Genomic DNA, 14576 nt, shown 5'->3' with positions numbered 1-14576 from the left:
ATTCTCAGTGGAAAACCTAAGAGAGATTGAAGTGACTTCTATTTGCATGTTAAGCATCCTTAAGAAATACCTTTTCTTTTGTCCTCTCAGAGAAATACAAAAAACAAACAAAAGCAAAACACACCCAAGCCATGCCATCCAGGAGAAGCGGAAGACCCAAGGGCCAGCGGAGGAGACCACGGTGTGATACTGGACAGGAAAAGAAACACGGAAAATGATGGAAGACGTGGAGTTAAAATTTAAGAATAGAAGGAACCAACGCAGGAAGTGTGCGAGCAGGAGAGTGAAGAAGGTTACCTGGGAAAGGAGCAGGCGAGAGCTCCAGGCAGAAGGGAAAGGCAGAAAAGAACCAATAGATAAAACAGCTAACCCACAAATAGGGCAGAGGGGAGGGAACACAAGACCAGAATCACATTTCCAGGTTTGTCTGAAGTCTGCCTGCTCGCCATTTCTTATACCACAAGAGTATTCCATTACATTCGTAGACCACAACTTGTTCTGCCATTCCCCATCCCTTCAATTTCTAATTCTTTGCCACCACAAAAAGAACTGCTCTAAATATTTTTGTACATGTGGGTCCTTTTCCCTTTTTTTATGATCTCTTTGGGATACAAACCTAGAAGTGGTATGACTAGATCAAAGGGTATGCACAGTTCGATTGTCCTTTGTGAATAGCTGACAAACATTTATTAAGCAGTTATTATGTGTCAGGCTCCTTGAGAAGTTATAGGGAAAGAAGGAAGGAAGGAAGGAAGGAGGGAGAGGGAAAGGGGGAGGGAGAGGGAGAGGGGGAGGGAGAGGGAGAGGGGGAGGGAGAGAGAGAGAGAAAAGAGAGAAAGAGAGAGAGAAAGAAAGAAAGAAAGAAAGAAAGAAAGAAAGAAAGAAAGAAAGAAAGAAAGAAAGAAAGAAAGAAAGAAACTGTGCATACCCTTTGGCGCAGCAATACCACTTCTGGGTCTGTATCCCAAAGAAATCAGAAAAATGAGAAAGGGACCCACATATACAAAAATATGTAGAGTAATTCTTTTTGCGGTGGCAAAGAATTGGAAACTGAGGGGATGCCCATCAATTGGGGAATGGCTGAACAAGTTGTGGTATATGAATGTAATGGAATACTATTGTGATATAAGAAATGATGAGCAGGGAACTTCAGAAAAACCTGGAAAGACTTGCATGAACTGATGCTGAATGAAGTGAGCAGAACCAGGAGAACACTGTACACAGTAACAGCCACATTGTGGCTTGATAGACCTTGATAGACTTGGCTCTTCTTAGCAATGCAAGGATCTAAGACAACTTCAAAAGAGTCACGATGGAAAATGCTGTCCACATCCAGAGAAAGAACTATGCAGTCTGAATGCAGATAGAAGCATACTATTTGCCCTTCTTTCCTCTTGTTGCTTTGTTCTGTCTCTTCTTTCTCATGGTTCCTCCCATTAGTTCTAATTCTTTTTTACATCATGACTAATGTGAAAATAAGTTTAAAATGAATGTATAAGTACAGCCTATATCAGATTGCATACTGTCTTGGACAGGGGGGTGAGGAAAGGGAGGAGGAAAAAATTTAAAACTCAAAATCCTATGGAAGTAAATGTTAAAAACTAAAAATAAATTAACTAATAATAAAAAAAAAAAAAGATGTCAGCAGCAAGAGAAGGGAGCAGAGGACATTTCAGGAGGACAGAGCCATTCATCAAGGCACAGGGTCTGGGTTCCGTGACTAGTGCAATTTTAATTAGCTCATAAAGTGTATGATGATAAAGCTAGAAAATGATGTTAGAGCTGGATTGTGAAGACAACTAATTAACTACCACCTTAGCAGTATAGATCTTTATCACTAATTCTGATCCTCCTCCCCGACAGTTCCACCTAGCTTTACTACTTTAAGCTCAAAATAACAAACTAAGCTTAGCACTTTCTCCTCAAACGTTCTGTCTTTGGGATTTCCCCATCTCTGTCACTGTCCCAGTCACTTGTGCTCAAAACCTCAGAGCCAGCTTGACTAGGATCCAACCCCCTCCAGCCTCCTGCCCTGGCCTTTAACCAAGCTTCCCCCTCCTGTCATTCTCCATTCTAATTCACCCTCAGCTGCCTACTAAGTTGATATGATTATCACGGCTCTCACGGCTCAAAAACTGTCTGCTGTCCCCCACTGCCTAGCAGTGAAAGCCTAAATCCAGGGGCAGTTAGCTGGTACAGGTAGAGCGCTAGGTCTGAAGTCAGGAAGCATGACTTCAAATCTGGCCTATCATTAGCGGTGTGACTTCACCTGTTTTTCTCAGTCTCTCTGACTGTAAAATGAAGATAATAACAGTACCTGTCTCCCTCCCTGGTTTGTTGCGAGGACCAAATGAGATAATAATGGCGAAGCTCTTGGCACAGTCCCTGGTACATAGTAAGCGCTATATAAATGTGAGCAGTTATTAGCTATTAAATCTGTTGCCTGAATGGTGATAAAGATTCTGCCTCCTACAGTTACCTAAAGGATGTCCCAGATACAGAACGGCGCAGTGCATAATGAATTGTATTTTTGCAGCACGGCAAAGTGGATCAAGAGCTAAGCTCGGGTCAGGAAGGCCTGGGTTCAAGTCCTGCTTCTGACACACTGCAGGGCACTGGTCTCTGCTTGCCTTCTCCCCCTCCCAAGTCCCTACCCCACCACCGCTTCCGCTGTATGAGCAGGAGATCTGACTCGTGGATGGTCAGCTGTCCAAACACACCCACAGCGACCCATTCCCTGTAGGGCACCAGGCCACATTTGATGTGTTTCCCTCCAAAGTCTCCTGGGGCTCTGGGCGGATCCAAGTCAAGCCAGCCTGACCCAGATCTCTATTTGCTTTGTTCATTACCTTTCCCAGTTGTAAAGATCAATGTTGATCTGGATCGCCTGGTAAATGAGGCCTGCCTGAAGGAGGACCGTCTCAGCCTCCTGGATGTTGCCACTGAACATCAGCATGTGTGCCATCTTGGACTCTTTGGACGGAAGGTCTTTGATGGAATTGATGTACTGCACCTTGTCAATCTGGAAAAAGAGAAGACGACATATTTGAAGGGGAAGAAAAGATGTATGATTTAAAATCAAGCTAAAAAACACGAAGGAGCATAGTTTGCTTACTTCCCCAATGGATGCATAGGCTATTTCTGCAGTTGTCATATCTCTATTGGCCACTGACATGGCAGCCAGGCAAGCCCACATTGTCTGCTCCTAAAGTAAAACAGGAGAATGAGAATCCAAAAAGACAGTTAGTCTTTAATACCTGAGTTGTAGTAAAATAAACAATTTAAGTACCAGAATTAAAATAATAGTTGTAATTCTGTTTTGATTTTAAAAGTAAACTCTGTAACAAAGTGTGCCAAAGGGTAAACTTCAAAATAATTTTATTTCAAGGAGAGTCTCTTTGGATAAGTATAGAAACACCAAATATAGATTTTCATTTTAATTAAAAGTAATTTCTGAAAAAAAAAGTTTTTTTTTCCTGAATTACAAAAGAAATTAATTTATTGAATTAAAAATGACCCTATTCCTGCTTCTGCTGCTCCTAATTCCTGCTGCTGCTGCTTCTACTACTCCTGCTGCCAGCTAGGAGCCTCAGAAGTCACTGAATCCAACCTGACTTTACAGATGAAGAGGCTGAGTGAGTTCCAAAGCCACAGAGCTAGCAAGTATCTGAGGGAAGATCCTGTCCCTAGCACTAGCTCACTGCCCAAAGGAAAGACTCCAAGAAGCCCCCTTGGAGGAAGGAGAACTCAACGACACGTCCTGTCTATCACCCCTCCACCGTCAGCTCCACTCTAGCCCAGAGAGCTGTGCTAGTCACCAAAAGTACAGTACCAATGCAACACAAAGGGAATTTCCAGGTTCTTTTGACCGGAACTCAACTGAATGTACCTTAACAAAGCGGCACAGCCTGACAGCATCTTCCCATTTTGAACTGCTAACGTACTCATGAAGGATAGCAGGATAAGGTGATATGCTGACATGAAGCAGAGAGCCATCTGCCCTTCTTATGGTGACCTGATTTCCAACAAAACTCACAATGTGGGGATTTTTACTGAATTCACTGTTAAAAGAGTAAATATGTTAGATTGCTTCAAAATAAAAAACGGACACTGTATTCCAAGTACAAATTTTTCGACAGACTATTACAGATTTGGGGTAATTGTACATCTTGCCCTATGCACACAATGTTAACTGCCTTCAGAGCCCTCAAACTCAAAGGTGAAAAGAAATATTTATAATAAAAATGAACTGTGCCTTCCTGTATGCACCAGTACAGATGTAGGGTTTAGCCTGAGAAGCATTTGGAAGTAGGGATTCTAAACGCTTTCAGCTTCTACTACTTCAACACTAAATCATTCAACTTCAAGAAAAACATAGTTACTAAAATGTGAACTAATAAAAATAAGAGAATCGCAAAATTTTATGTTGCCCTTACAGTAGTAAGAGATGCACAATACTGATGATTCTGGACTAACATTCCACAAGGATCTCCAGAGATAAATCTTTTAAAAGGTCAAAGGTCAATAAGAGTTTCAGTAACTTCCAAAATTTTTTTGTTGTTTTTCAGTCATTTTAGTCACATCCGGCTCTTTGTGACCCCATTTGGGGTTTTCTTGGCAAAAATTCTAGAGTGGTTTGCCATTTCCTTCTCCAGCTCATTTTACAGAAGAGGAAAATGAGGCAAGGAGGATTAACTGACTTGCCCAGGATCACACAGTCAGTAAGTGTCTGAGGCCAGATTCTAACTCAGGAAGATGAGTCTTCCTGACTCCAAGCCCCATACTCTATTCACTGAGCCCCACAGCTACCCAACTTCCAAAACACTCTGAAATAAACTAAACATTTTGGTGAGTTCTACTAATAAATGGAACTCTGATGTGAAAACCAGACTAGAAACCAAATTCAAAATCTGTTTTTTGAAAGAGAAGTTTTGAGGTGAAAAAAGTATTTTTATTAGTATTTCTCATGACCAAATGGCTCAACTTAAAAGATCTGGGGAATCTAGAGAGTTATGATCCTCATGCCAGGTGAGAGAAAGGAAAATCTATTTGTATATGTCTACATGTCGCCGATCTACCTATACACGGGGATATGTGTCTACATCTAGACACGTGTTTACATATATCCATGACATTTTTATAAACATAAATACATCTTAATTTTTCATAGCCCCATTTGCATGTAGATAAATATATAGAAATATGTAACACCCAATACCTTCCAATTTAATATTCACAAAACAATATCCTTTACGCAAGTTGAGATAAAGCTGGACGGGGCTGAACGATTTAGCTGGTTCTGATAGTTGAAACATTTTCCCTAGTTAAAATTCTAAGTGAAGACACAGGTTGAGCACTTTTTTGTATGTTTACTAGCCACAATAAATATTGCTTCATGCAAAAGAGATGTTACCTTGCATCCTTTTCAAACAATGTTTTGGGCAAAATATCTCGATCAACATAAACTGTATTGGGATAATACCAAACTGTGAAACGAGTATCTTGAAGTCCACAAAGGATATTGGATGTGTCACACCATGCCAAAGTATGGACCATCGTACCTGCATAGGAAAAGGCAATTACAACTGCGCTACCTATGATTTTCACTGACATTATGTAAAATATGTTGATAACTGTTATTTGTTAGTTATCGTTAATGATAGTCATACCAGAGATGTTTGTGAAATGAATTATTAAAAGCAACTTTATGAAAAATTTTCAAAGTCACTTAAAATCATCCAGCACGTTCCCTGCAAATTAAGGGAACGTGTGGGGATAAGCCTCGGCTTGGTCTCAAAGGCACAGGAAGTCCCTGAGAGGACATGCGCTCCATGACCTCAGGCTGGCACCTTCTCTGCAATGGCTCGTCTGAGAAACCTACAGCAGTAAGAGGTTAAGCAACTTGCCCGAGATCACCAAGGTTAACGTATGGCCGCCATAGGATTCAGAGCCAGATGTTCTGGGCTTTAAAGCTGGCTCTCCCTCCGTGTGTGTGTGTGTGTGTGTGTGTGTGTGTGTGTGCGCGCGCACGCATTTTTTATCTTTCTAAAGCAGCTGACGTCAGTGATGTCCCGATCCCCTATTTTTTTTTTCTTTTGAAATTTACAGGTTGAATTTATTATATCCTTAAAAGAAAAGCAAGCTATACACAACAGATATACAGTATCTACCTTTTCAAATACAATCCCCTCCTCCCCATCCCATCCTATTATGTGCTTTTCATACCTCCCGGCTGTTTGATAAATGAAACAAACTTTCTACATAATTCCTCCTAAAAAAATTAGAATGATAGTTAATAGAGCTGCTTTATCTTGAGTCATAACATTTTCAATGGGCAAGGTCAAACTCTGGGACACATAAGCAGAAAACAAGCCTTGTGAATTAAGCCAAATGTCTCTTAGTTAAAATTAAGAGTCACTTAAATTCACATATTTATTTGAATAAGCCAAATATTAACGTATACTTTTCAACATTCAAAAAGCATTTATTATGAGTAAGGCAACGTTTCAAGCCCTAGGATATCAAGACAAAAATACAAAATAGTCTCTGCCCTCAAGAAGTTTATGTTTCATATGATAAAGCAGTTACTGAGAGAATGATAACTAGTTTAAGTAGGTTCTTTTTACCAAGTTTAATAATTTGTTCTTCCTTCCCGAATCGTTTAACTGAAGTGATATAAAGATCTCTATTTTTGTCAATAAAAGCAATTTTTCTTTCACTGGTAAGTCCTTTTTGATCCAAAGCAATTTCCAAGATTTCATTCTAAGATTAAAAAACAGAAAAAAAAAAGTATGATTAGGGTTTGTCCCCCCAAGCATAAATACCAATTTAAGAATATTTCATATGAACCCAGGAACTGTATATATGAACACAATTACAAAACACTTCACACAAATAAAGACAGATCTAAATAATTGGAAAAACATCAGTTGCTCATGGGTAGGTTGAGCTAATATAATAAAAATGATAATTCTACCTAAGCTAATTTACTTATTCAGTGCCATACCAATCAAACTACCAAAAAATTATTTTATAGAGTTAGAAAAAATAATAACAAGATTCATTAGGAAGAACAAAAGGTCCAGAATATCAAGGGAACTAATGAAAAGAAATGCAGGGGAAGGAGGCCTAGCCATTCCAGATCTTAAATTGTATTATAAAGCAGCAATCATCCAAACTGCTTGGTACTGGCTAAGAAACAGAGTGGTGGATCAGTGGAATAGGTTAAGTACGCAAGACACAATGGTCAATGACTATAGTAATCTATTATTTGATAAACCCAAAGACCCCTGGGATAAGAACCCACTCTTTCAAAAAAACTACTGGGAAAACTGGAAAAGAGTAGGGCAAAAACTAGGCACAGACCAAAATCTCACACCATATACCAAAATAAAGTCTAAATGGGTTCATGATTTAGATATAAAGGCTGATACTATAAGCAAACTGGGAGAGCAAGGAATAGTTTACCCATCAGATTTATGGAGAACAGAAGAATTCATGACCAAACAGGAGATAGAGAACATTGCAAAAAGCAAAATGGATAACTTTGATTACATTAAATTGAAAAGTTTTTGCACAAACAAAACCAATGCAACCAACATTAGAAGGAAAGTAGAAAATTGGGAAAGAATTTTTACAACCAGTCTCTCTGATAAGGGCCTCATTTCTGAAATATATAGAGAATTAAGCCAAATTTGTAAGAATACAAGTCATGCCCCAACTGATAAATGGTCAAAGGATATGAACAGGCAGTTCTCGGATGAAGAAATTAAAGCCATCTATAGTCATATGAAAAAATGCTCTAAATCACTATTGATTAGAAAAATGCAAATCAAAACAACTCAGAGGTACCACATCACACCTATCAGATTGGCCAAGACGACAAAACAAGAAAATGATAAATGTTGGACAAGATGTGGGAAAATTGGAACACTAATGTATAGCTGATGGAGTTGTGAAATGATCCAACCATTTTGGAGAGCAATTTGGAACTATGCCCAAAGGGCTATAAAAATGTGCATACCCTTTGACCCAGCAATAACACTTCTAGGGCTATATCCCAAAGAGATCATACAAATGGGAAAAGGACCCACATGTACAAAAATATTTAAGCAGCTGTTTCTGTGGTGGCAAAGAATTGGAAATTGAGAGGATGCCCATCAACTGGGGAATGGCTGAACAAGTTGTGGTATATGAATGTAATGGAATACTATTGTGGTATAAGAAATGATGAACAGGCTGACTTCAGAAAAACCTGGAAAGACTTGTATGGACTGATGCTGAGTGAAGTGAGCAGAACCAGGAGAACGTTGTACACAGTAACAGCCACGTTGTGTGATGACTAATATTGATAAACTTAACCCTTCCCAGCAATACAAGGATCTAAGACATCTCCAAAGGCTTTGTGATGGAAAATGCTATCCACATGAAAAAAAGAACTGTGGAGTTTGAATGTAGATAGAAGCATACTATTTGCTATTTTTTTTCTTCTGTGGTGCTTTGTTTCCTCTTTCTGGTTGTTCCTCCTATTGGTTCTAATTCTTACTTACAACATCACGTGTGAAAATATGTTTAATAGGAATGTATATGTATAGCCTATATCAGACTGTGCGCTGTCGTGGGGAAGGTGCTGGGGAGGGAGGGGGAGAAAAATTTTAAACTCAGAAGCATACGGAAGTGATTGTTGATAAATCAAAATAAATTTAAAAAATAAAATAAAAAAAGAATATTTCATATGTACATTGCATATAATGTCAGATTTATAATGTTAATATGTTGGTTAGTTTAACCAAACTTTTTTTCCTCTTTTAAATTCTGTGTTATAAGGGACAGCTCTCTAAGAGGAGGTAAATGGGGTGGATACAATAAGAAATGCAAGTAACGTAAAAGAGATCAATAAAAATTTTATTTGAAAAACATTTTAAAATTTTACGCAGAAGAAAATTTTATTGACTTTCTACTTATATATATATGTTTTATATATGTATAAATGTGTGTGTGTGTATATATGTAAAACACCTCTTAAAGATCACTGATGTAGACACTTTCTCTGCTGACAGAGTTTGTATCTTAACTCCACCAGGACTTGGCAGAAAGTCTTCAGTGATTCACGGGGCTGGCCATGCAGCCAATCTGATGCGGGGCCTCTCTGAATTTAGCTGGCTGTTCCTCAGATGCTAGGCAATCTACCTTCAGGACAGTACTTGAAGCCCAACTCAGTAGTCAGTCAAACCAAGGGTCACCTCCACATCACAATTAGGCATCAAAGCAGGACTTTAATGGAAACATCACAATCATAACCCAATTAAACATATGAACAACTAGATTTTACTTCATTACTCATTATCATAAGATGTTCATCAAATAATTTTTAGTACTGTTTACATTTTAATTCTGTTCAATTCAACAAATGTGTTAACATGGTCAGGAACTAAAGATACATTATGAAAAACAACAGGGATCTTACAATCTAAAGGAGCTTGGCTGTGAAAGGGGGGCGAACAAAACAGTTTGCAACTTAGAAGTCCAGAAATGTTAGAAGAGAAGAGAGCTATTTTGGCTGGGGGGCCAGGGAAGGCTTCATGGAGAAGGTTATACTTGAGTCAAATGGTGGGGAGAGCTGCTGGGTCATTCAGTGGCTAAGCTGAGGTCCTAGGGAGCAAAGTGACAGACAAAAAGGTTCCAGGAGTCTGGAGGGAGCCCAAGCAAGACAAACAAGTCAGGGTCCGAACCACAACTGCTCAAACAAGTGGGTCAGGCCACATGGAGAGCTGCCAATGGCTGGCATGTGGTGAACCTTTGCCCACCCTCTCAAATGTACCTGCCTCAACTTCAGATGTCCAGAAAAGCCCTACAACTCTGGTTCTGGGGCTTGCACAGACAAATTTCAGGTTGGGAGAAGAAATCTCCCTCTATCCATGTGAGGTTCCTGGATATACCAACCCTCTAGAGCCTGCAGTTCTTACCCCCTGCTCCTGGCCTCCAAATATTTCCTGGAAACTGTCTACTTCCTTGACTACAAATCCCTCCAGTGGTTATAGGGCTGGAGGGCAGAAGTCTGTGTCCCCATGGGCCTTTCAGAGCAGCAACCAATGAAAAACCCTGTGAATCACCAAGTGTTGTGAAATTTCCAGTGAAAAACCACCTTTTTGGGATCACCAGCTGAATGGCTCTGCCTTTTAGACTGAAGGATGGCCAGTGAGAAGGAAGATTTTGAGTTGACAAGCAAGGGCATTCTTCAATTTGAAGGGGCATTTAAGGTGTCTGATGGCAGTCAGGGGCCTGTTTGTATGCAGTTGTAGAGATGTCCAGTGCAGTCTCTAATTCCATCTGGTTGACCTTCAACTCCAGGTAGTAGTCAAGCAGAAAGATGGTGCTTGTCAGGGATGGAAAGAATAATAGCAAAATTCACAGGCTGAATAGAAATGGCACATTTTGCAGGGTTCAACTGAGTCTGGACTTGTTCATCCCAATGAGAATATAGAGTCTGGCCTTGATGCAGATCAGCTAGGGAATGGCTAAACAAACTGTGGTATTTGAAGGTCAGGGAATATTACTGTGTTCTAAGAAATGAGGAAAAAGTTGGTTTATAAGACACATGGAGAGATGAACGTATGAATTCAGGCAGTGGGAAGTGAGCAGACCAAAAGAACAGTTTATACTGTGATATTACTATCATTGAAAAACTCTGATCCACTAAAGGTTCGACTCTACTTTATAGAATAGATAAAGAAGAACGCTGCCCACCTCAGGACAGTTGGATTAATACGCAGAATAAGAAAAGCACACTTGGACGTGACTGATGTGGGAATGTTTTGCTTGACTGTGCTCATGATTCAGTGGTTCTTTATTTCTCTTTGTCTCTCTGACTCTTTTTCTCCAGTGGGTGGAAGAAAGTGGGAGGGAGGGAAAAAAATGAATTCTTGATAACTGAAAAAAAAATTTTTTTTAATAAAAAAGACTTGTATGATCACTGTAAGCTCATTCCAAGCTAGATACTGATTCAGTTTCCAGAGGGTTGGAATGTTTGCCACTGAAACTGCTTCTGTTTAGGCTTTGTGACCTATTTCTAGCTTGGGAAAATACTACGTTTTCAAAAGTTTGCTTGAGATTCAAGATAAAATTTTTAAATTCCTTCATCAAATGACAATTTATAATTGGTAGATTATGATGACCATCAAGCACCTGCCTGGATAATTGTGAAACGGCGAGTTTCAGGGAACCAAAATGATATGGTGGACAAGAGTGCCGGGTGAAGAGCTGGAGGAGCAGGGTTCAGGCCCCCGCTCTGTCCTTGGGTGACCTTCAGAAAGTGGGTCTTAGTTCCCTGCCTGGACAAATGAGTGCGCTGGATTCGATGGCCTGAGGTCTCTCCCACACCTATATCTAGGACCATAAATTCCATCTGGATGGATTGGGAGCAGAGCAGTGGATCCAGCTTGGAGAATTAGACACAGGTTCCAAATCTGGCACCGCGTCAGCCTGAGTGGATACTTAGTCTGGCAGACTCACTCAAATGGGTGTGAGACTGGAAGAGGTGCTCCAGCCATTGCCAGGGTCTGTGCCTTTGTCTTCTGTGGCTACAACTTGACCTGCAGACAAACGTTCTCCGTTTAGAGGTGGTCCAGCTTGGTCTGCAGGGAAGAGCCTGGTGGGCATGAGGTCGATGCTTCCCCTGCCGTGCCTAGGGAGGGATGGAGGTGGGGCAGGCTCAAGCCCTCCACCTTGGATGGTTTGTGGGGAGAGATATCGAAGGGAAAATTAACGGCATAGAGAAGGTGAGGTTACTGACAGCAAGGAGAGGAGGAGAGCTCAAGAGGTGCAGGAGTCAGCAGCAGACAGGAGACAGGCCAAGGGGAGTTTGCGACAGCCCGGACAGCGAACTGAGCTCCTCTCTGTGGGATGCACATACCCAGCTGCAGAAGCTAGGTGGAAGTGTGTTGGATCACAGGTAATACTAAAGCATACCGAGATGTTCAGGATACAAATTCAATGCCTTTGGGACATCTGCAATTTCATTACTGTTGCTACTTCGTCACAGCCCCTACAAACTTTCTCACGTGAATGTCAAATTGAACAATTATCTAAATTAAGAAACAGGGATTAGATTTGCAATTTCCTGTAAGATATGGAGAACTGCTGATTGAGAAGGGCCCTTGACTAATGTAGGCCAGCTTCTGCTCTGAAAGTGAAGTGACTTGCCTAGGGTCACACAGGCAAGATGTGTCAGAGCCAAGACTCAAACCCAGGTCCTTCTTCTTTAAAGCCTGGCTTTCTAGTCACTGTGTGACACTACCGTTTAAAATGATATGCAAGCAAAAACTGTTTAAACCTAAATTATATGCCAGTAAGTAAAGGTGCATAAGACCATTAATGGAGTGAAGTGAAGAATGAACTATAGGATTTCTAGGTTTGAACAAATTATTTGCATTTTTCCAATTAGTAGGGAAAACTCCCTCAGAGTTTATAATGCAAGTATACACTGTTAACACTTACAGATGAGGATGCCATTCATCTTTTAATTCAATCCTAATGGCCCAGAAGAATTACTAGTTCCAAACCTGAATAATCTGCTCCTCTGATCCAGCGAAAGGGGAAACACAGGCATAAACATCTTTATAAAAATGTTGTAAGCCAGAGGAAACACAATTTTGATGAACACTTAGAGCCCTGAGAAGTGAGGATCTGGCCTCTAGTCTCTATTCTGCGACTCCCTATTGGGCAAACCACGTCACCAAATCTCCTTACCTGGGAAATGAGAGGGCTGGTCAGAGGCGACCTCTGGCTCTGCCCTAGTTCTAAATACAGGCTCCTGTGCATGGATGAGGGCAACAAAGTAAAGGGGCACCCTTTTAATAGAGGAATCCCTCAAGAGAACAAATGATTTCTCCCATCATCCCTAGTTCTCCAAAGCCTGGACCACTTTCACCAAGCCAGAAAGTCATAGATCTTCAACAGGACAAGTGTCTTCTGTCTGAGGGCCAGGTAGGGAGCAGCTCATCCCCTAGAAAATTCATGAGTTCTATTTTAGCTATGGTGACCTATCAAATGCACAAAAATACACACTAACACTTGGTCTTGTGTGATTCTGTTCCACTTTGCAGCAAATGAGAGAAAAATGGAGAAAAGGGGGCAGTAAGCATTATGTCTCACACAATTCTAACACCATCTATAAACATCAAATTAGCTGCTGGTCTTCAACATCATATTACCAACAATGACATCTAGTTGAAAATTTGCAGGACAGAAAAGGGGAAGGGAAAAGGGAAGGAGAACAGACTCAAGAAAGGCATCCAGCACCATGGTGGAGTTTCCTGTGGAGGATTTGTGTAGATGGAGATGAGAATTCTACTGGGTTCTGAACCTAGGGGAAAGCACCCACATGATGAAATCAGATCCATCAGCATGTACAACCACAAAGTCATACAACTAAAGCTAATCTCAGCGGTCATTTAGTCCAATGTCCCCATTTTATACATGAGGAAACTGAGGGCCTGAGGTCACACAACAGTGGCATGTTAAAAGCTAAAGACCGACCACCATCAAAAGCCTGTAGCGACTAAATCACTTAGTAAATTCATCAATATTGGTGTTTCCGTTCTTCTGCAGAGGAAGATACTCAACTAGTTTAAATGCACTTTTACACAGCAGAGAAATGAAGGCTGAGGAATGTGAAGATATATTGAAATTCAAACAGCTTCACTTGCTCATGGCTATCAACCACTTTAATCAAAGTAAGAATACCTCACTTACACAAAACAAATGATAAGCCTGAACAACATAGTATAAATGGGACCCCAACTCTTTAGTTTGTAATTTGCTTTCCCTATAGCAGACATGAGTCTATGACTTTTTACACTATGATATTTTTCTATGCAAAAAATTTCATGTAAATGGAACACTGACTATAACTGTACAGTTAAACTATATTCATTTTCCTTTGCAAAATCATTAATATTTTAAAGGTTCAAGTACATAAACAATATATATTATTTAGAAAGGTATTTTCTAACACCTATTACCTTATGTGAGAGAATTTTCCCATTACCTTATGTGAAAGAATTTTCCCATCACCTAGTGGTTTTCCTGATGACGCTTCAAATAAGAAGATAACTAGAAAGAATCATAACATCAATCAATGTATCATACAACATTTCTTATCCTTGTAAAGTTCAAACTTCACATTCTTTTTGTGCCCTTCCTTATGCTTTTCACAATATCCTTATTTTTCCCAATTACATGTAAAACAATTTTAACATTTTTTTAAAATTTTGAGTTCCAAATTCTCTCCCTCTTACTTCCTCCCCACTGAAAAGACAAGCAATTTGATATAAGTTATACATGTGCAGTCTTGCAAAACATTTTTATGTAAGTCATGCTGTGAAAGAAAACACAAAAAAGCAACAAAAATAAAGAAAGTAAAGAAAAAGTATCTATGATCTGCATTCAGGCTCTACCAGTGCTTTCTCTGGAGATGGACAACACCTTTCATAAATCCTATAGAACTGTCTTGGATCACTGTATTGCTGAGAATAGCTAAGTTATTCATAATAGATCATCACACAATATTGCTGTTA

General features: G+C 40.0%; 1 protein-coding gene across 2 annotated transcripts in view; it reads right to left on the bottom strand.

The window, feature by feature from the left end:
* IFT80 (intraflagellar transport 80) overlaps positions 1-14576 on the bottom strand; it is a 125621-nt gene that overhangs the window by 19011 nt on the left and 92034 nt on the right. For both annotated transcript variants that reach the window (XM_027875998.1, XM_027875997.1), the window contains exons 13-18: positions 14048-14112; positions 6627-6762; positions 5414-5561; positions 3890-4061; positions 3116-3205; positions 2850-3022 (exon numbers count right to left, since the gene is read on the bottom strand). In XM_027875998.1, coding sequence (XP_027731799.1) covers positions 2850-3022; positions 3116-3205; positions 3890-4061; positions 5414-5561; positions 6627-6762; positions 14048-14112 — 784 coding nt within the window. The remainder of the gene's footprint in view (positions 1-2849; positions 3023-3115; positions 3206-3889; positions 4062-5413; positions 5562-6626; positions 6763-14047; positions 14113-14576) is intronic.

This window comes from Vombatus ursinus, unplaced genomic scaffold (genome assembly GCF_900497805.2).
Source record: "Vombatus ursinus unplaced genomic scaffold, bare-nosed wombat genome assembly UNPS02014810.1, whole genome shotgun sequence".
NCBI classification, from domain to species: Eukaryota; Metazoa; Chordata; class Mammalia; order Diprotodontia; family Vombatidae; genus Vombatus; species Vombatus ursinus.
The sequence above is the reverse complement of the archived record's forward strand: the minus strand, read 5'-3'. Positions and strand labels throughout refer to the sequence as shown.